Genomic DNA, 21,940 nt, shown 5'->3' with positions numbered 1-21,940 from the left:
AACTAAAACCCTAAAATTTTGTCAAATTTCCCCATCCAGAAATAAAATTTATAAATGTGACCTTCAAAAATGAAAAAGTCTATATTTTGCGGAACTGCTTTAATATTAATATACAAACACTTAACACTTAAAAGTGCCCAGCTCAGAGCAAGAGCTCAATAAATAGTAGCTATTATTATTATTATGATAAAACAGGAAAAACCACTTAATAGAAGAACATTTTATCATACCCAGTGTGGGAATAATCAAATCTCATTTGTTTGAGGTCCCAGACACCACAACATATATCAAGTTGTACAGCTGAAATTCTAACAACTCAAAACTCAAAATTCACCTGTTTCCATTAGAGATCTGACAAGTCATTTCTTCAACTGGTCACTGGTGGTTTGCAGATAGCGATTAGCAGTAATGAGTATTCTAAATTAAATCCAGAGACAGTACTACTCTGCTCTATAAAGACAACTAGGGAGAAATAAACAGAATTGTGGAACATCCTTTTAGCTGCATCCTCCATCTTCTCACTGATAAATATCTCCTATGTCTTACATAGTATGAATTTCAGTTACTTTCTATGATCAACGAGAGCACTGAATAGGCAACTTGCTAAGGAAAATTGGAATCGGGAAAATTACCTTATTTTCCTGTTTCTTGACAACAAACCCTCTAGACTAACAAATGCAGACACAATGCTGGAAGCCATCAAACACTGAAGCCAAATCTATCACTGAGTGATGCATTCTCAGACAATTACTACACAGCATTAGGTGGAGGCTGCTCATGTTTCATTCAATAGCGACAATGATGAAGCCTACAAAACGCAAGGAGGTAGCACAAAGCAGTAGGAAGAATTATGGTTCTGGAGTCATTAAAAACCTGGATTCAAATCCCAGCTCTGCCGCCTAAGTATTATATGACCTTAGACAAGCTTCTCTCAGTCTTTATATTCCTCATCTGTAAAATGGGGATAAAACAAAATATCTCAAGAATCATAGCCAGGATTAAATGGGGCTTACAAATATCATGTGCCTTACAAATAGGCCCTTGAAAAATGTTATCATCCTCATTTATGCAATATGCTAACAACCTCACCTTCAGGATACTACAAATACCCCAAACTCCCCAAAGAGTTGGAAACTGCTGATCCTGTCAGAACCCATAGGTGGCTTCTGTATAAAAGGGCTGACTGCTTGGTTGCATTAACAGTCTCACAGAAAATGCTCACAAGATCTGACATTTTTCCTAATTCTGGCATCATTCAGCTTAGACTTCCCATGAAATTTAACTCAGTCCTAAGACTGGTTGGAAAGCAACAGCAGACATGATTTGTTAGGTCCATAATTGAGTATCTCCACTTACATTTTCAAAGTCCTTCATGTTCCGTGCTCTGGTGGGAGACATTGCTTCTTCTGACACATTTGGGAGCACTATAAAAAGGTAAAATAGACATAGGAAAACATCATGGTATGCAAACTGCCTAATAGTTCTATTAGGGAACAGAAACCCAGAGAAGAAAAATACATGAGGAATTTTCATAGTGAACCATACTGGTACATTCTGTCTGTTGTGATTTACTGATTTGAATTCAGAGAAAGTTCTACACCATTATATTTCAAATATTTACAAATTACTCAAACTAACCGCAAGTAAAAATGTTCCAGGGTGGGCAACAGTGGCTCGGTGGCAGCGTTCTCACCTGCCATGCAGGAGACTGGGGTTCGGTTCAATTACCAGTGCCTGCTCATGTTAATAAATAATATGGTGGCTCAGTGGCAGAGTTCTCGCCTGCCATGCAGGAGACCAGAATTCTATTTTCAGTGCCTGCCCATGTTAATAAACAAACAATGTTCCAAAAGATGAAGTCTGAAAATGCAATGGTCAGGAGAAAAAGCAGAACTATCCAGATACATACTTCCTCACTACCTGTCATAAAATTACTTTGCTAAAAAGAATGACATCTTCATATATTAGTAACTAAAGTTATATTTATCTAACTTAGAACAGGGGTTGGCAAACTTTTTCCTAAAGGGCCAGACAATAGTTTGGTCTTTGTGGGCCATATTCAAAGTCTAAAATCTGTCATAACTATTCAGCTTGTCTGTAGAATCGCAAAAGGCAGAGACGATTCATAAACAAATAAGAGTGACTGCGTTCCAATAAAACTTTATTTTCAAAAGTAGGCAGCAGGTTTCTGGTCAACCAAGATTACAGCCTAAGATTCAGGAGCATGCCATTCCCCAACAGAATTTTTGAACAACTAGCAAAAACCAACAGAGCCATCTTCCTCAGAACTCCAGAAAGAGTTAAAGGGTTGTAGTAACTGGGCAAATGCTGAAGCAAGAAAAGGCAGCTTTTTAGAGAAGCTCATGATGACCTGCTGGTCCCTTTCTCCATACCATCCTGGTAAACGTAGAGCCAACCTGCTTCCATTCTGGGTTCCCGACCCTGTTCTGAAGGGGGCAGAGTAACCCCAGTGCACATACTGTGATGCCTATATATCAGTGCCACACTATCCAAAGGTAGGTTCAAAGTCTGAACCAGGAAACTCATTTGGCTCACCAACCCAGAGCTTGCATTATAGGCAGGAGCAGCTTGCAAATAGGTGAAGCAGTATTTAAGTTGAAGCTTCCTGGGGCAAAGGACTTTAAATCATACAATAGAGTACCAAGGAGGACAAAGTCTACTTCACAGGGAGGAAAGGAGGCATTCCAATTCCTGCAAACATGGAAATCTTTACGGCCACAAGCAAGCACAAGCCTAGGACAGGACCCAGACTTAGAAAAGAAGGGGCGGTCCCTGCACTTACATTTTGCTTGGGCTGATCTTCTTAACAGGAGGGCTAGGCTCTGAATGAGAGAATCAGCCAACAGACTGCCAATTTGCAAACACTACAAAAGGTGTTTTTCTGCATTGATGTGTTAGTTTTGTGAGCTCTTGGAACTTAAGGAAATCTGTCATAGCACTAGCTGGACACAAACTTCAGGGACACACAGTTCTGGGAATAAATTCCCGAGTTAACACTTTAAAATATTAAAATATACAGTGGAAAACAAAAGATAACAAGACAAAGAAACAAGAAATGATGGTCCACCCAAAGACAAGATAAAAATCCAGAAAACATCAATGAAGTAAACCTGAGTTTAGACGTACTAGACAGTGATTTGCAAAATGATCCACAAAATGATCAAGAAGATAAAAGAAAATAAAGAGAAAGAAGTAAAGAATATCAGGGGAAAAAATGAAGAAACAATATGTGAATAAAGAGAAATTCTAAAAGAGAACCAAACAGAAATACTGGAGTGGAAGACTACAAGAAATGAAATGGAAAACTCCCTAAATGGTTTCAACAGCAGATAGGAGGAGGAAGAAGAAAGAACCAGTAAACAAAAAGACAAGCCAACTGAAATGATTCAGGCTGAGGAGAAAAGAAAAATAATTTATATCCAGTAAAAATGTCTTTTAAAACTGAGAGCTCCCTGGTGCCTGCCTATGTGGGGAAAAAAAAAAACTGAGAGCAAAAATTAAATAAGTACATAAATAACTGAGAGCAAGCCTTCCATGCAGGAGAACCAGGTTCAATTCCCAGACCACGCACCAAAAACGAAAAAAAAAACCACAAATGAGAGCAAGAGTAAGACATTCCAAGATAAAAGCTGAGGGAGTTCATCACCACTAGAACTGCCCTAAAGCAATGCAAAAGGGGGTTCTTCCGACTGATAGGAAAGGACATCAAACAAAGACCTCCAGTAAAAAAGTAACCACATGTTAATTAGAAATGACAGTACTGTTATGTTGTATTTTCTGGTATTTAATTTCACTTTTAACTTCTTACAGGTATTAAAATGCAAATGCATAAAAATTAATGATAGGAGGATGGAGGGGTATATGAACACTGTATGTGTACATTACTGAAGACAAGCTGGTATCAAATCAAACATGACTGTTACATATTTAGTGTGCTGGTTTGAAAGTATTATGTACCCTAGAAAAGTCATGTTTCAATCCTGATAATCTTGTGGGCTCAATCATTTCTTTTAATCCTGATATAATACTGTATGTAGTAGCTTTTGATTGACTATCTTCATGGAGGTTAGGCTCACCCAATTGTGGGTATAGCCCTTGATTAGAGGGAGATGTGACTCCATCCATTCCAGGTGGGTCTTGATTAGTTTGCTGAAGTCCTTTAAAAGAGGAAACATTTTGGAGAGCACTCAGAGCAGACTGAGCTGACAGAAATGACAGAAGCCTCAGACCCGACAAACTTCAAAGCAGAGCTGGCACAGATGCTGACAAGTAGAGAAGAGACACGGACATGTGGAGATGCTTGGAGTTCAACAGACAATGTCACGAAATTTTAGGCAAGCCAGAACCCGGAGAGAGCCAAGGGAAGCCAAGAGATGAAAGCCAGCCCCACTGAAGCAGATGAGGAAACCTCACAGGAACAGAGTTTGAAAGCAACAGAGCCCAGGGGCAAGGGATCAACAGCTGCCAGCCACATGACTTCCCAGCTAACAGAGGTGTTCCTAAACCACTGGTCTTCCTCGAATTAAGGTATTTTTCCCTGGATGCCTTGGTTTGGACATTTTTATTGGCCTAGAATTGTAAACTTGTAATTTATTAAATTCCTCTTTTAAAAGCCATTCCAGTTCTGGTATATCATGTTCTGGCAGCTTGTAAAGTAACATATTTAGGATGTTAAATTTTACTCTCACAGTAACCACTCAGAAAATATATGAAAAATATATTCAGAGAGAAGTGATAAAGAATTCAATAGGATACAAAAAAAAAATCAAAGAAATATGTAAGTAGGCATTATTGGAAGAACTGAGGAACAAAAAAACGTATAGAACTTAACAAAGAGTAAATGGCAATGTAGCAGAAGTAGGGAATGGGGACAAATGACTAGAACTGTGGTCTCACATTGTTAAGTAATCAAACAGCGTATGAAGATAGTTTGGGGTAGGAGAAAATCAAGGGGACAAGGACAGGGAGAGCAGGGTGGGGCGGATGACCGTAATTCCCACTAGGAGTGGGCTGCACACTGGAGTTGGTTACAAAGTGCAGGGAGGTGCAATTGGAGGGAACTGGTGGTCCCTCCTCTCTAGCCTGCCCCAGCTGCTGACTGGGTTGGAGTTGTCACAGCCCACATGCAGCCTGGAGGTAGGCTTGGTACACGATTGTAAAGCATGATGTGGGAATAAGCCAGCCCCACAAGGGTGGTGTCTGGCAGATCTGCCAGTGTTGCGGGTCAGCTCATTCCCCAAGCGCTGGTCAACTCCCCAGTTTCTCCTGTGAGGGCCTGTGTCTGGCTGCCACGGGTAACAACAGCTCCCCATCCCCTTGCCATGCATGCCACACTCAAGCCACTACAGGCCAGGAGGGACTGGCATGAAAGAGGAGGAACCTTGGGCACACCACCTGCTGGCGAGAAGCAGTAAGTACAGGTCAGCTGTAGGAGAGGGAGGAAACTAAAGGGTGGAGGTGCTTCAGGGTCCCACCTGCTGGGTAGAAGGGTAAGCACAGGGAAGCTGTACTTACTATTAAAAGAATTTTTAACACTTTATCCCTACCTATTAAAAAGAATTTTTTAATTCTTTTCTTAATATTCTTTTTTATTAGCAGTATAATTGTTTTCATTATTTACTTTGACTTTTATAGATATTTTACATTTTTATTGATTCTTTATTTTTTCTTTCTTATTTTATGCCTTATTTTTCATTATTCTATTTAATTTTTTTTTTCTTAAATTTTCTCTCCCTATATTGGTCACCAGTCTAACTTTGCTCCCAACATATCTTGTGGTGTCTCCTTTTGATTCTGGGGCTTACTACTGTTGAAGTGTGTTTTGCTGGTGTTTTTTCATATGTTCACTACATTCGTATTTTATTATTTTTTTTTGGGGGGGGGGGGGCATGGGCCAGGAGTCAAACCTGGGTCTTCTGCACAGAAGGTGGCCATTCTGCCAGTGAAGTACCCATGCATCCCAGACTACCTTCTAATAGACCCTCACTTGAATTGCATTCCCAACATGCGATCCAGACCTTGATTTGGCAGAGAAGGTGCAAATAAATAAAATCACAAATGAGACGGGGGTTGTTAGCACAGATCATGAAGAAATTTTAAAAATCATGATAGAATACTATGAACAATTTTGTGCCATCAAACTAGACAACTTAGATGAAATAGACAAATTCCTAGAAACACACGAATTATCAATTTTGACTTGAGAAGAAATAAATCTCAACAAACGAGTAACAAGTAAAGAGACTGAATCAGTCATCAAAAATCTTCCCACAGGGCGGGCCACGGTGGCTCAGCAGGTAAGAATGCTTGCCTGCCAAGCCCGAGGACCCAGGTTCAATTCCTGGTGCCTGCTCATGTAAAAAAAAAAAGAAAAAAAAAAATCTTCCCACAAAGAAAAGCCCAAAACCAGACAGCTTCACAAAAGAATTTATCAAACATTCCAAAAAGAACTAACACCAGTCCTCAAATACTTCCTACTTATTTCATGAAGCTAACATCACTCTAATAGCAAAATCAGATAAAGATGCAACAAGAAAAGAAAACGACGGACTAATGTCTTGAATGAGCACAGATCCAAAAATTCTAAACAAAATACTGCAAAATCAAATCTAATGCCAAATTAAAAGAATTATACATCATAACCAAGTGGGATTCACACTAGGAATAATGCAAGGGAAGTTCAACATAAGAAAATCAATCAACACAATGCAGAACATTAACAAATCGAAAGGGAAAAATCACATGATCATGTCAATTGATGTTGAAAAAGCATCCAACAAAACTTAGCATCCTTTCCTGACAAAAACACTTCAAAAGTTAGGAATCAAAGGAAATTTTCTCAGTATCATAAAGGGCATATATGAAAAACCCATAGCCAGCATCATACATAATGGTGAAAAACTGAAAGCACTCCCCCTAAGACCAGGACTGAGACAGGATGCCATTTTCACCACTGTTATTCAACATTGTAGTAGAAGTCCTAGCTGGAGCGATTAGACAGGAGAAAGAAAGAAACAGGTGTCCAAATAGGAAAGGAAGTAGTAAAACTTTCATTATTTTCAGATGATATAATCCTATACTCAGAAAACCTTGAGAAATCTATGGCAAAGCTACTTGAGCTAAAAATCAAATTCAGCAAAGTCGCAGGATATAAGATTAATGTACAAACATCAGTAATATTTCTATACACAAGTAATGACCTATCTGAGGTGACAATTAAGGAAAAAAAATCCCTTCGAAATAGTGACCAAAAGTATCAGATATCTAGGAATAAGCGTAATCAGGGATGTCAAGGACTTATACATAGAAAATTACAAAAAAAATGCTAAAAGAAATTTTAAAATGACCTAAATAGATGGAAAGACATCTCATGCTCATGGATAGAAGGTTGAATGTTGTTAAGATGTCAATTCTACTCAAACTGATCTACAGAGTCAATGCAATACCAATTAAAATCCCAACAACCTATTTTGAAGACTTGGAAAAGCTGGTTACCAAATTTATATGGAAGGGAAAAAGATCCCGAATAGCTAAAGATATCCTAAAAAAGAAGAGCACAATCAGAGGACTATCACTTTCTGACTTCTAAGCTTACTATAAAGCCACAGTGGTCAAAACATCATAGTACTGGCACAAAGACAGTAGAATGACCGATGGAATAGAAACAAGAGTGCAGCGACAGATCACCAAATGTCTGGGCAATTCTTCTTCAATAAGGCTCATAAATCCACTGAACTAGGACAGAATAGTCTCTTCAATAAATGGGCAATGCGGAAGAACTGGATATCAATACCCAAAAGAATGAAAGAGGACCCCTACAAAAATTAATTCAAAATGGATTAAAGACCTAAATGTAAGAGCCACTACCATAAAATTTCTAGAAGAAAATGGAGAGAAACAATGTCAAGATCTAGTAATAGGAGGTAACTTCTTAAACTTTACACATAAGCACATGCAGTGAAAAGAAAATATAGACAAATGTGAACTTCTTAAGATCAAGAGCTTCTGTGCTTCAAAGGACTTGGTCAAAAAAGTGAAGGAGCAGCCACTTTAATGGGAGAAAATATTTGGAAACCACATATCAAATAAAGGCTTGATATTCTGTGTACATGAAGAAATTACACAGCTCAACAACAAAAAATCAAACCCAATTATAAAATGGGCAGAGGATATGAACAGACACTTTTCTAAAGAACAAATACAAATGACTAAAAAGCACATGAAGAGGACTTCCGGAGAAGATGGCGGCTTAGTAAGATGCGCGGGTCTTAGTTGCTCCTCCAGAAAAGCAACTAAAGAAACAGAAACAATACGAAACAGCTCCCGGAGTCACGACAGAGACCAAAAAGACAGCGTACCCCATTCTGGAACAGCTGAACGGGCAGGGAGAATCCGCTGCAGTGAGATACCCGAGGGGCGCGCGTTTTCCCAGCCGGGGCGGCTGGCGACTGGGGTCCCCTCCACGCACGTGGCTCCCCGGTCTGACTGGGAACGTTGGATAGTGGGGCCCTCCCGTCACGCTTGGCGTCTCGGGCCAGCTAGGCAATTTGGACCAGCACTCCCCCAAGCCGCGGCGACCAGCGACCCCAGCCTCCACGCGTGGTTTCCCTGGCCGACTGCCCCGCAGAGAGACGAGAGCCACGAGCGCCAAGTACTGGGCAGGAAAAGAAAAACAGAGCCCAGAGATTTCACAGAAAAACCTTTCAACCAGCCGGGTCCCACACCCAGGGAAATCTGATCAAATGCCCAGACACCAGCAGAAAATAATGGATGACGCTCGGAAAATTGAAGATATGGCCCAGTCAAAGGAACAGACCAATAGTTCAAATGAGATACAGGAGCTGAGACAACTAATGCTGAATATACGAACAGAAATGGAAAAACTCTTCAAAAACCAAATCAATAAATTGAGGGAGGACATGAAGAAGACATGGGCTGAACAAAAAGAAGAAATAGAAAATCTGAAAAAACAAATCACAGAACTTATGGGAGTGAAGGACAAAGAAGAAAAAATGGAAAAAACAATGGATATCTACAACGGTAGATCTAAAGAGACAGAAGCTACAATTAGTGAACTGGAGGATGGAACATCTGAATTCCAAAAAGAAACAGAAACTATAGGGAAAAGAATGGAAAAACTTGAGCAGGGGATCAGGGAACTGAAGGACAATATGAAGCGCACAAACATACGTGTTGTGGGTGTCCCAGAAGGAGAAGAGAAGGGAAAAGGAGGAGAAAAACTAATGGAAGAAATTATCACTGAAAATTTCCCAACTCTTATGAAAGACCTAAATTTACAGATCCAAGAAGTGCAGCGCACCCCAAAGAGAATAGACCCAAATAGGCATTCTCCAAGACATTTACTAGTTAGAATGTCAGAGGTCAAAGAGAAAGAGAGGATCTTGAAAGCAGCAAGAGAAAAACAATCCGTCACATACAAGGGAAACCCAATAAGACTATGTGTAGATTTCTCAGCAGAAACCATGGAAGCTAGAAGACAGTGGGATGATATATTTAAATTACTAAAAGAGAAAAACTGCCAACCAAGACTCCTATATCCAGCAAAATTGTCCTTCAAAAATGAAGGAGAAATTAAAACATTTATAGACAAAAAGTCACTGAGAGAATCTGTGACCAAGAGACCAGCTCTGCAAGAAATACTAAAGGGAGCACTAGAGTCAGATACGAAAAGACAGAAGAGAGAGGTATGGAGTAAAGTATAGAAAGAAGGAAAATCAGATATGATATATATAATACAGAAGTCAAAATGGTAGAGGAAAATATTATCCAAACGGTAATAACACTAAAAGTTAATGGACCGAATTTCCCAATCAAAAGACATAGACTGGCAGAATGGATTACGACCCAGCAATACCACTGCTAGGTATCTACTCAAAGGACTTAAGGGCAAAGACACAGACGGACATTTGCACACCAGTGTTTATAGCAGCATTATCTACAATTGCAAAGAGATGGAAACAGCCAAAATGTCCATCAACAGACGAGTGGCTAAACAAACTGTGGCGTATACCTACGATGGAATATTAGGCAGCTTTAAGACAGACTAAACTTATGAAGCATGTAATAACATGGATGGACCTAGAGAACATTATGCTGAGTGAGTCTAGCCAAAAACTAAAGGACAAATACTGTATGGTCCCACTGATGTGAACCGACATTCGAGAATCAGCTTGGAATATATCATTGGTAACAGAGACCAGCAGGAGTTAGAAACAGGGTAAGATAATGGGTAATTGGAGCTGAAGGGATACAGACTGTGCAACAGGACTAGATACAAAAACTCAAAAATGGACAGCACAATAATACCTAAGCGTAATGTAACTAGGTTGGAACACTGAATGAAGCTGCACCTGAAATATGGTTTTTTGTTTGTTTGTTTGTGTGTTTGTATCTTTTGTTTTTGTTTTTTTTCTTTTTCCTTTATATATATATATTTTTTTATTAGTATTACTATTTTAATTCTCTTCTCTATATTAACATTCTATATCTTTTTCTGCTGTTTTGCTAGTTCTTTTCCTAAATCGATGCAAATGTACTAAGAAATGATGATCATACATCTATGTGATGATACTAAGAATTACTGAGTGCATGTGTAGAATGGAATGATTTCTAAATGTTGTGTTAATTTCTTTTCTTTTTTTTGATTAATAAAAAAAATTTTAAAAAAAAGCACATGAAGAGATCCTCATCTACACTAGCTATAAGGGAAATGCAAATTAATATGACAATGAGATATCACCTCACATCTGTAAGAATGTCTAACAAACAGGAAACTATAAATGCTGGAGAGGATGTGGAGAAATTGGAACTCTTATGCACTGCTGGTGGGAATGTATAATGGTACAACCACTTATGGAAAACAGATTGATGATTCCTCAGAAAACTAAATACTGAACTGCCGGCAATACTAATATTTAGGAAAGCAGTGACACCAACAGATATTTGCACACCGATGTCCTAGAGGTACCATTCACAATTTCCAAGAGATGGAAACAATCCATGTGCCCATCAACAGATGAACAACATGGATGAACCCTGAGGATAAAATGCTGAATGAAATAAGTCAGTCACAAAAGGACAGATACTGTGTGATTTTATTATTATGACTCTGGTAAAGGTAATCTCAGATGTTACACTGTAGAATATAGCAGACTCAGAGGTACACGGAAGCTAGAAACAGGAAAAACTACCTGTTCTAGTTTGCAAGCTGCCAGAATGTGATATACCAGAAATAGAATGGCTTTCAAAAAGGGGAATTCAATAAGTTGCAAATTAAGCCTGTGAAATTGTCCAAATGAAAGCAAGGCTATAGGGATGTCCAACCTAAGGAATCCAGGGAAAGTTTCCTTGGCTCAAGAAGGCCAATGACATTCAGGGTCTCTATCTTTCAATTGGAAAGGTATATGGTGAACATGGTGACGTCTGCTAGCTTTCTCTCCAAGCTTCTTGTTTCATGAAGCTCCCCCAGGGGCATTCTCCTTCTTCATCTACAAAGGTCTCTGGCTGCATGGGCTCTCATGGTTCTCATGGCTTTGAAGCATTTTCCAAAATGGTTCCTTCTTAAAGGACTGAAGTAAACAAATCAAGACCCACCTGGAGTGGGTGGAGTCACATCTCCTCTAATCAAAGGTTAATACCCACAACTGGGCACGTCACATCTCCGTGGAGATAATCTAATCAAGTCTCCAACCTACAGTGCGGAATAAGATTTTTAAAAATGGCTGCCTCCACAAGATGGATTGGGATTAAAATACAGCTTTTCTAGGATATATAATCCTTTTGAACTGGCACACTATCCAAAGAGGCTGAATCAAAATTCAAGGGAATGGATAGAAGTGATGATAACTAATTAGTGGGTATACAAGTAACATTGCCATATTGAAGGTGAATATGACCAAAAGGAGATGCATAATGCCAGGTATCCCAATGACTAAATTTACGATTATAAATAAGCTCTCACGTGAACGATTCCAATGGTTCGATAGTGGACAAGGAGTCAACAGTAGAGGGACATAGGGGGAAAACTAAAAATGCATGTTATAGCCAATTTTTAACAGGAAGACATCAACAGTACCACAGCATTACTGGGGGCAACTAAGCACTGGAAGAGGTGCAAGTGGCAAGGGGTAGTTTTGATTCAATAGTTGGTGACACTATATTTGCCAGTTCCTTGTCATTATGGACCAATGAAAACGGTCTAAAATTGAGAGTACTGCTGATTGTACAACCAGGTGAGGGTACTGTAAGACACGGTTTGCTTATTTTGGACATTACCTATGATGCCCAATAGGTGGAGGAAACCAAAGGCTACCACGACTAAGAAATACAATGGCGAAAGGTGATACATTTATACGATGGAATTTGGTGCAGCTACAAAAAAGAGGGACGTTGAGGGGCACAAAATGAACTGAATAAACCTTGGGGGTAATGGGCTGTGCAGAATGGGCCAAAAACAAAAGAACAAATATGCTAAAAGTCTCTCTCAGAAAATACTTATACAAAAAAGAACAGTCAGGATTATGGGCTCTTGTAGCAGCCATATTTAGTCTGAAGTTGTGAATATATTTCTGGATTCTGGGACACTGGGCTATATGTGTATCAGCTGGTATTTCCCTGGAACACTGAGTAGTTCTGTGACACCTGGGTCCCAGAAATGGAGCGCTGTACACTTGAATGTTAGCACAACTATATATAATAACAGTTGAAATAGATCAGGCCTCAACTAGAGTTTAAAACTAATCCAGTGTGGCTGGGTCTAAGGCAAATTAGAATTCAAGGTAAAAGATGATAGTGTATGTACTCTAGATCTTCAGCGACTGTATGAGATCAAAGGCAGAGAGTTTTATTATGCCTCTAGAACCTAAATTTTCTGTAACACAGTCTGAATAGCTCATCTAGACAGCCTAGACCCCTGGAGTTCAGAACAGGAATGAGGCCTTGTAATTCTCTATGGCTTGGTGTAGTACCAGTATACATCTTAGACTATGCTGGGCAAATAACTAAAACATAGCGGTAGAGTACCTTGAGGATCTGAAGGGGACTATTTAACTATTAATCTCTTCCATCTGGGAAAATCTGAGTGCCCTCCCAACCACTGGAGACTCCCAAGAAAATAGGCTAAGCTCTAAATTTTGAGCCTTGCTCTTATGAAACTTATTACTGTAGGGGAGAAGCTAAGACTAATCAATGAGGTATAAGAGTTACTTCCAAGAAGCCTCTTTGTTGTTCAGAGGTAGCCTCTCTCTCTCTCTAAGCCCAACTCCACAAGGAAAATCACTGCCCTCCCCCCTACACGGTACAAGCCATTCAGGGGTGAAAATCTCCCTGACAACATGGGGCACTGACTCCCAGGTATGAGTCTGGCCCTCATACCATGGGATCAACAATGCCTTCCTGACCAAAGTGGGGGAAAGTGTAATAAAATAAGGCATCAGTGGCAAAGAGAGATAAGATGTAGTCAAGAGGCTGTTCTGGAGGCTGCTCTTATTTAAGCTTCCATTGCATGGTTTGCTAAACCCCAATCACCATCACTCCTGTTGACTCTTAAGAACACTAGGACTCGAACTAAGCTCTATAAAGATTTCATGTACTGGGTCTGCCTTCCTGGAACATATATAACCCAGAGGGTTCCTGGCTCAGATGAGTCCTGAGGCCCAGAGGCACCAGCCTCTCCAGGATTATCAATTAATTATATCCCCCTATCCTTCAGTGTGGACACTCCTTCTCAACATGAAAAAGTCAGAACAGGCATTCCCCAAAGATCCCTAGAGTGGGAGAAGGATTAAAGGAGAAGAAGAAGGTATAAAAGAGAAGATGAGATTTAGCATATGAGTATGGCTGCAGAATCACTATATTAATATTACTTCTAGCCTCCAGTGTTTTGGAGAAGCTTGAAGGAAAAATCTGAGGTAGGATGGAATAGTAGCCCATGACAAACTCTGAGATCTGTTCAGTAACTACTTGTTGAAGTGTGCTTTGAAAATTATTGCTCTTTTCTTTCTTTGCTTTGTATATATATTATACTTTACAATTTTAAAAGTTAAAAAAAAAGTAAATGGATTAAATTCTCCAGGCAAAAGGCAAAAATTGGCAGAAAAGATCAAATAAAAGTGTGACCCCCACTATCTACTGTTTACAGGAGAATCCTTAAATTCTAAGAATTTAAGTGAAAGTGAAAGCATGGGAAAATATATATACCATAAATGTAGGAACCAAAAGAGAGCTGGGTTAACTATACTAATATCAGACAAAATGAACTTCAAGTCAAAAACAGTTACAAAGGACAAAGACGGGTCTTCTCCTGGCCAGAGCAGCAGTGTTAGCAGTGTTTGAGTCAAGGAAGATGGCAATTTGGGTAGTCCAGGGTCCCACCAGCTTTGAGGAACCCCAAGTAGGGCCTGAAGCAGAGCACGTCCTCTTTGGCCTTGCCTCTGGTTCCCTCACCAATGTCAGCTGCAGAATGAACCCAAGAGTATGATGGAGGCTGGGCCAGCTCCTGGCAGTTAAGGAAAGCTCTGTCATAACACTAGCTAGATCCAAGTTTAGGGAACAGATGCCTCAGAGTCTAAATTTCAGCAATAACACTGTACAATATTAAAATGTCTGGGTTTCAACAAAAGTCTACAAAACACAGAAAATCCCAGGGAGTGAGACCCAGACAAAAGAGAAAAATGAAGTAGAAACCACCAATAGGAGGACCAGACCGAACATGCCAGGCAAAGACTTTTAAAAAATGGTCCTAAATATGTTCAGAGGGATAAAGGAACACATGGACAAAGAGCTAAAGAAAATCTGGAAAATGATAAGATGAACACAACGAGAATATCAACAGAGGGGTGGAAGTTATGAAAAGGAACCAAACAGAGCTGAAAACCACAGGAACAGAAATTTAAAATTCCCTGAAGCGGGACAATAGCAGATTGGAGTTGGTAGAAGAAAGAACCAGTGAACTGAACGATAAAACAATTGAAATCTTCCATTCTGATGACCAGAAAGAAGAATGAAGACAAGTGAACAGAACTTGAGGAACCTATAAGACACCATCAGGCATACCAACATACACACTGTGGGAGTCTTAAAAGAAGAAGAAAGAGAGAAAGGGGCAGAATGTTCAAGGAAATAATGACTAAAAACCTCTCAAATTTAACAAAAAAAATGAATATATACATCCAGGGAACTCAATGAACTCCAAACAGGAAAAACTCAAATAGACCAACACTACGGTTTATTATAATCAAGCTGTTAAATGCAGAAGATAAAGAGAATTGAGAAAACCCCAAGAGAGAAGCAGCCAAAACATACAAGGGAGGTTCAATATGATTAAATGCTGATTTCTCACTGGAAACTATGGAGGCAAGAAGGCAATGGAATAATATCTTTAAAGTGCTATGAAGGAAAAACTGCCACCCAGGAATTTTATATCTAGCAAAACTGTCTTTCACAATTGAGGAAGAGATTAAGACATTCCCAGAAAAACAAAACCACAGGGAGCTTATCACCACCAAATCAGCTCTAGAAAGATACTGAAAAGTTAAAAGACAGGATCCTACAAAATGGATCAAAGCTAAGTGAATAAGATATCTCAGGTGAGGGCAATGACAGTGGTAAATATAAATGCCAGTAGTGTTGTATTTTTGGTTTTTAACTCTACTTTGTACTTCCTACAGCACCTAAAAGGTAAATGCATAAAATGTAATTAGGTATCAGTGGTTCGGGATTCATGATGCATAAACATGTAACTGTGATAGTTACATAAAAGTGGGCGGATGACAGTGTATAGGAATACAGTTTATGATACTATTAAAGTTAAGTTGGTATCAAAGCAAACAATATGGGAGCTCTGTATTTATGCTTAATTTTTCTGTAAACCTATAATGTCTCTAAGTAAAAAAAAAAAAAAAAGATTGTTACAGATACAGGATGTTAAATTTAAGCCCCACAGTAACTACAAAGAAAATATTGGAGAATATGAAAGCTCAAAGAGACAGAAATTAGAGTACAGGTCATCACGGTTAAAAGGAGAGGAATAAGGAGTTGATACAAATGGATATAGGATTTCTGTTTGTGGAGATGGGAAATTTTAGTAACAGAAGGTGATGGGGGTACTGCAACACAGCCAATTTGATTCATGAAACTAAGAGTCATGCTTGAAGCGGTTGAAATTGTGAAGTTTATATTGTATATTTATTTCTACAACATAAAAGGAAGAGAAACCAAAGAGACAATGACAAAGGCAGTACACTATTCTGGATGGGATCTTGAAAGTAATGAGAGAAGGGTTAAAAGGACATTATTGGGACATATTAAAAAATTGGAATATAGATCATAAACTTTTTATCAATGTTAAATTTATTGAACTTACAACTGCTCTTAAGCAGGATAGACAGGTGAATATCTTTGCTCTCAGGAAATGTACATGGCACTATTAGGTGTTCATAGATCAGTAGTGATAAATAAAATATTCAGAAAACAGATTGCTAAGTTCATAGACAAAGACAGATGGATACATGGATGTAGTGATAGACTGATGGATAGATAGATATGGTAACTGTGGATATCTGGGGGGATACACATATGGTAGAGTTTTCTGTATGGGATTTGTATTATTTTTGTAACTGTCCTGTAAGTTTGGAATTGTTTTAGAATAAAAAGTTTAAAATTTAAAAATATGGACTTTCGGAGAAAATGGCGGCTTAGAAAGACGCGCGGGTCTTAGTTCCTCCTCCAGAACAGCTACTAAAGAAATAGAAATGGTACAGGGCAGCTCCCGGAGCCACGACAGAGACCAAAAAGACAGCGTACCCCATTTTGGAACGGCGGAACAGGCTGGGAGAATCCGCTGCGGTGAGATCTCAGTGGGGCGCGTGCTTCCCGGGCCGGGGCGGCTGGCGGCCGGGGTCGCTCCCTCCCTCCTTCCCGGGACGGCTGGGAGATTTGGACAGGCAGTCCCCTCAAGCCATGGTGGCTGGTGCCCCCCCCCATGCAGGGCCTCCCGGGCCGGCTGGGAGAATTGTATTGGAGGTCCCCCAAGCTGCGGAGGACAGCGTCCCCCCCAAGGCGTGGATTCCCGGGCAGGCAGGGAGATTTGGACCAGAACTCACCCAAGCCGTGGCAGCCAGCGCCCCCCCCAAAGCGGGGCCTCCCGGGCCAGCTGGGAGAATTGGATTGGAGGTTCCCCAAGCCGCGGCGGCCGGTGCCCCGCCCACCACGCACGGATTCCCGGGCCGGCTGGGAGATTTAGACCGGCACTCCCCCAAGCCGCTTCGGTTGGAGACCCTTCACCACAGCAAGAGTTTTCCAGAATAAAGGAACCACAGTATCTTTTCCTGGTGGCACCCGCAGACAGACGAGTGCCACATACTGGGCAGGATAAGAAGAACAGAGCCCAGAGATTTCACAGGAAAATCTTTCAACCAGCTGGGTCCCACACCCAGGGAAATCTGATCAAATGCCCAGACGCCAGGAGAAAACAACGGATCACGCTATGAAAATTGAAGATACGGTCTAGTCAAAGGAACAAACCAATAGTTCAAATGAGATACAGGAGCTGAGACAACTAATGCTGAATATACGAAAAGAAATGGAAAACCTCTTCAAAAACCAAATCAATAAATTGAGGGAGGACATGAAGAAGACATGGGCTGAACAAAAAGAAGAAACAGAAAGTCTGAAAATACAAATCACAGAACTTATGGGAGTGAAGGACAAAGTAGAAAAGATGGAAAAAAAAATGGATACCTACAATGGTAGATTTCAAGAGACAGTAGCTAGAATTAGTGAACTGGAGGATGGAACATCTGAATTCCAAAAAGAAATAGAAACTATAGGGAAAAGAATGGAAAAATTTGAGCAGGGGATCACGGAACTGAATGATAATATGAAGCGCACAAATATATGTGTTTTGGGTATCCCAGAAGGAGAAGAGAAGGGAAAAGGAGGAGAAACACTAATGGAAGAAATTATCACTGAAAATTTCCCAACTCTTATGAAAGACCTAAAATTACAGATCCAAGAAGTGCAGTGCACCCAAAAGAGAATCGATCCAAAAAGGCATTCTCCAAGACACTTACTAGTCAGAATGTCAGAGGTCAAAGAGAAAGAGAGGATCTTGAAAGCAGCAAGAGAAAAACAATCTGTCACATACAAGGGAAACCCAATAAGACTATGTGTAGATTTCTCAGCAGAAACCATGGAAGCTAGAAGACAGTGGGATGATATATTTAAATTACTAAGAGAGAAAAACTGCCAACCAAGAATGTTATATCCAGCAAAATTGTCCTTCAAAAATGAGGGAGAAATTAAAACATTTTCAGACAAAAAGTCACTGAGAGAATTTGTGACCAAGAGACCAGCTCTGCAAGAAATACTAAAGGAAGCACTAGAGTCAGATACGAAAAGACAGTAGAGAGAGGTATGGAGAAGAGTGTAGAAAGAAGTAAAATCAGATATGATATATATAATACAAAAGCCAAAATGGTAGAGGAAAATATTATCCAAACAGTAATAACACTAAATGTTAATGGACTGAATTCCCCAATCAAAAGACATAGACTGGCAGAATGGGTTAAAAAACAGGATCCTTCTATATGCTGTCAACAGGAAACACATCTTAGACCCAAAGATAAACATAGGTTGAAAGTGAAAGGTTGGGAAAAGATATTTCATGCAAATAAGAACCAGAAAAGAGCAGGAGTAGCTATACAAATATCCAACAAATTAGACTTCAAATGTAAAACAGTTAAAAGAGACAAAGAAGGACACTATCTACTAATAAAAGGAACAATTAAACAAGAAGACATAACAATCATAAATATTTACGCACCGAACAAGAATACCCCAAAATACATGAGGAATACACTGCAAACACTGAAAAGGGAAATAGACACATCTACCATAATAGTTGGAGACTTCAATTCACCACTCTCATCAATGGACAGAACATCTAGACAGAGGATCAATAAAGAAATAGAGAATTTGAATATTACAATAAATGAGCTAGATTTAACAGACATTTAGAGGACATTACATCCCACAACAGCAGGATACACCTTTTTCTCAAGTGCTCATGGATCATTCTCAAAGATAGACCATATGCAGGGTCACAAAGCAAGTCTTAACAAATTTAAAAAGATTGAAATCATACACAACACTTTCTCGGATCATAAAGGAATGAAGTTGGAAATCAATAATAGGCGGAGTGCCAGAAAATTCACAAATACGTGGAGGCTCAACAACACACTCTTAAACAACCAGTGGGTCAAGGAAGAAATTGCAAGAGAAATTAGTAAATACCTCGAGGCGAATGAAAACGAAAACACAACATATAAAAACCTATGGGACATAGCAAAGGCAGTGCTAAGAGGTAAATTTATTGCCCTAAATGCCTATATCAGAAAAGAAGAAAAGGCAAAAATTCAGGAATTAACTGTCCACTTGGAAGAACTGGAGAAAGAATAGCAAACTAACCCCAAAGCAAGCAAAAGGGTTCCTGGAAGGCATGAACAACCAACTTTGACTCAAGTAGAAATAGATGACCTCAACAAGCCAATCACAAGTAAAGAAATTGAATCAGTCATTCAAAAGCTTCCTAAAAAGAAAAGTCCAGGACCAGATGGCTTCTTCACACGTGAATTCTACCAAACATTCCAGAAAGAATTAGTACCAACTCTGCTCAGACTCTTCAAAAAAATTGAAGCGGAGGGAAAGCTACCTAATTCATTCTATGAAGCCAACATCACCCTCATACCAAAACCAGGCAAAGATATTACAAAAAAAGAAAATTACAGGCCAATCTCTCTAATGAATATAGATGCAAAAATCCTCAATAAAATTCTAGCAAATCGTATCCAACAACACATTAAAAGAATTATACATCATGACCAAGTAGGATTCATCCCACGTATGCAAGGATGGTTCAACATAAGAAAATCAATTAATGTAATACACCATATCAACAAATCAAAGCAGAAAAATCACATGATCATCTCAATTCATGCAGAGAAGGCATTTGACAAGATTCAACATCCTTTCCTGTTGAAAACACTTCAAAGGATAGGAATACAAGGGAACTTCCTTAAAATGATAGAGGGAATATATGAAAAACCCACAGCTAATATCATCCTCAATGGGGAAAAATTGAAAACTTTCCCCCTAAGATCAGGAACAAGACAAGGATGTCCATTATCACCACTATTATTCAACATTGTGTTGGCGGTTCTGGCCAGAGCAATTAGACAAGAGAAAGAAATACAAGGCATCAAAATTGGAAAGGAAGAAGTAAAACTATCACTGTTTACAGACGATATGATACTAAACGTTGAAAACCCGGAAAAATGCACAACAAAATTACTAGAGCTAATAAATGAGTACAGCAAAGTAGCAGGTTACAAGATCAACATTCAAAAATCTATAGCATTTCTATACACGAGCAATGAACAAGCGGAGGGGGAAATCAAGAAACGAATTCCATTTACAATTGCAACTAAAAGAATAAAATACCTAGGAATAAATTTAACTGAAGAGACAAAAAAACCTATATAAAGAAAACTACAAAAAACTGTTAAAAGAAATCACAGAAGACCTAAATAGATGGAAGGGCATACCGTGTTCATGGATTGGAAGACTAAATATAGTTAACATGTCAATCCTACCTAAATTGATTTACAGATTCAATGCAATACCAATCAAAATCCCAACAACTTATTTTTCAGAAATAGAAAAACCAATAAGCAAATTTATCTGGAAGGGCAGGGTGCCCTGAACTGCTAAAAGTATCTTGAGGAAAAAAACGAAGCTGGAGGTCTCACGCTGCCAGACTTTAAGGCATATTATGAAGCCACAGTGGTCAAAACAGCATGGTATTGGCATAAAGATAGATATATCGACCAATGGAATCGAATAGAGTGCTCAGATATAGACCCTCTCATCTATGGGCATTTGATCTTTGATAAGGCAGTCAAGCCAACTCACCTGGGACAGAACAGTCTCTTCAATAAATGGTGCCTAGAGATCTGGATATCCATATGCAAAAGAATGAAAGAAGACCCGTACCTCACACCCTATACAAAAGTTAACTCAAAATGGATCAAAGATCTAAACATTAGGTCTAAGACCATAAAACAGTTAGAGGAAAATGTAGGGAGATATCTTATGAAACTTACAATTGGAGGTGGTTTTATGGACCTTAAACCTAAAGCAAGAGCACTGAAGAAAGAAAGAAAGAAATGGGAGCTCCTCAAAATTAAACACTTTTGTGCATCAAAGAACTTTATCAAGAAAGTAGAAAGACAGCCTACACAATAGGAGACAATATTTGGAAACGACATATCAGATAAAGGTCTAGTATCCAGAATTTATAAAGAGATTGTTCAACTCAACAACAAAAAGACAGCCAACCCAATTACAAAATGGGAAAAAGACTTGAACAGACACCTCTCAGAAGAGGAAATACAAATGCCCAAAAGGCACATGAAGAGATGCTCAATGTCCCTGGCCATTAGAGAAATGCAAATCAAAACCACAATGAGATATCATCTCACACCCACCAGAATGGCCATTATCAACAAAACAGAAAATGACAAGTGCTGGAGAGGATGCGGAGAAAGAGGCACACTTATCCACTGTTGGTGGGAATGTCAAATGGTGCAACCACTGTGGAAGACAGTTTGGCGGTTCCTCAAAAAAACTGAATATAGAATTGCCATACGACCCAGCAATACCATTGCTAGATATCTACTCAAAGGACTTAAGGGTAAAGACACAAACGGACATTTGCACACCAATGTTTATAGCAGCATTATTTACAATTGCAAAGAGATGGAAACAGCCAAAATGTCCATCAACAGAAGAGTGGCTAAACAAACTGTGGTATATACATACGATGGAATATTATGCAGCTTTA

General features: G+C 39.3%; 1 protein-coding gene across 10 annotated transcripts in view; it reads right to left on the bottom strand.

Annotated features, from left to right (window-relative positions):
- The window catches only part of CDK5RAP2 (CDK5 regulatory subunit associated protein 2), a 281,439-nt gene that overhangs the window by 229,147 nt on the left and 30,352 nt on the right, over positions 1 to 21,940 (bottom strand). For 7 of the 10 annotated variants that reach the window (XM_077143561.1, XM_077143511.1, XM_077143532.1 and 4 more), the window contains one exon: positions 1,357 to 1,424. The exons of the other annotated variants lie outside the window; for them this stretch is intronic. In XM_077143561.1, coding sequence (XP_076999676.1) covers positions 1,357 to 1,424 — 68 coding nt within the window. The remainder of the gene's footprint in view (positions 1 to 1,356; positions 1,425 to 21,940) is intronic. 10 annotated transcript variants of the gene reach the window in all.

The sequence above is a fragment of the Tamandua tetradactyla genome, chromosome 2 (genome assembly GCF_023851605.1).
Source record: "Tamandua tetradactyla isolate mTamTet1 chromosome 2, mTamTet1.pri, whole genome shotgun sequence".
Classification (NCBI taxonomy): Eukaryota; Metazoa; Chordata; class Mammalia; order Pilosa; family Myrmecophagidae; genus Tamandua; species Tamandua tetradactyla.
Note: the sequence above shows the minus strand (reverse complement) of the source record. Positions and strands in the feature narration are given on the sequence as shown.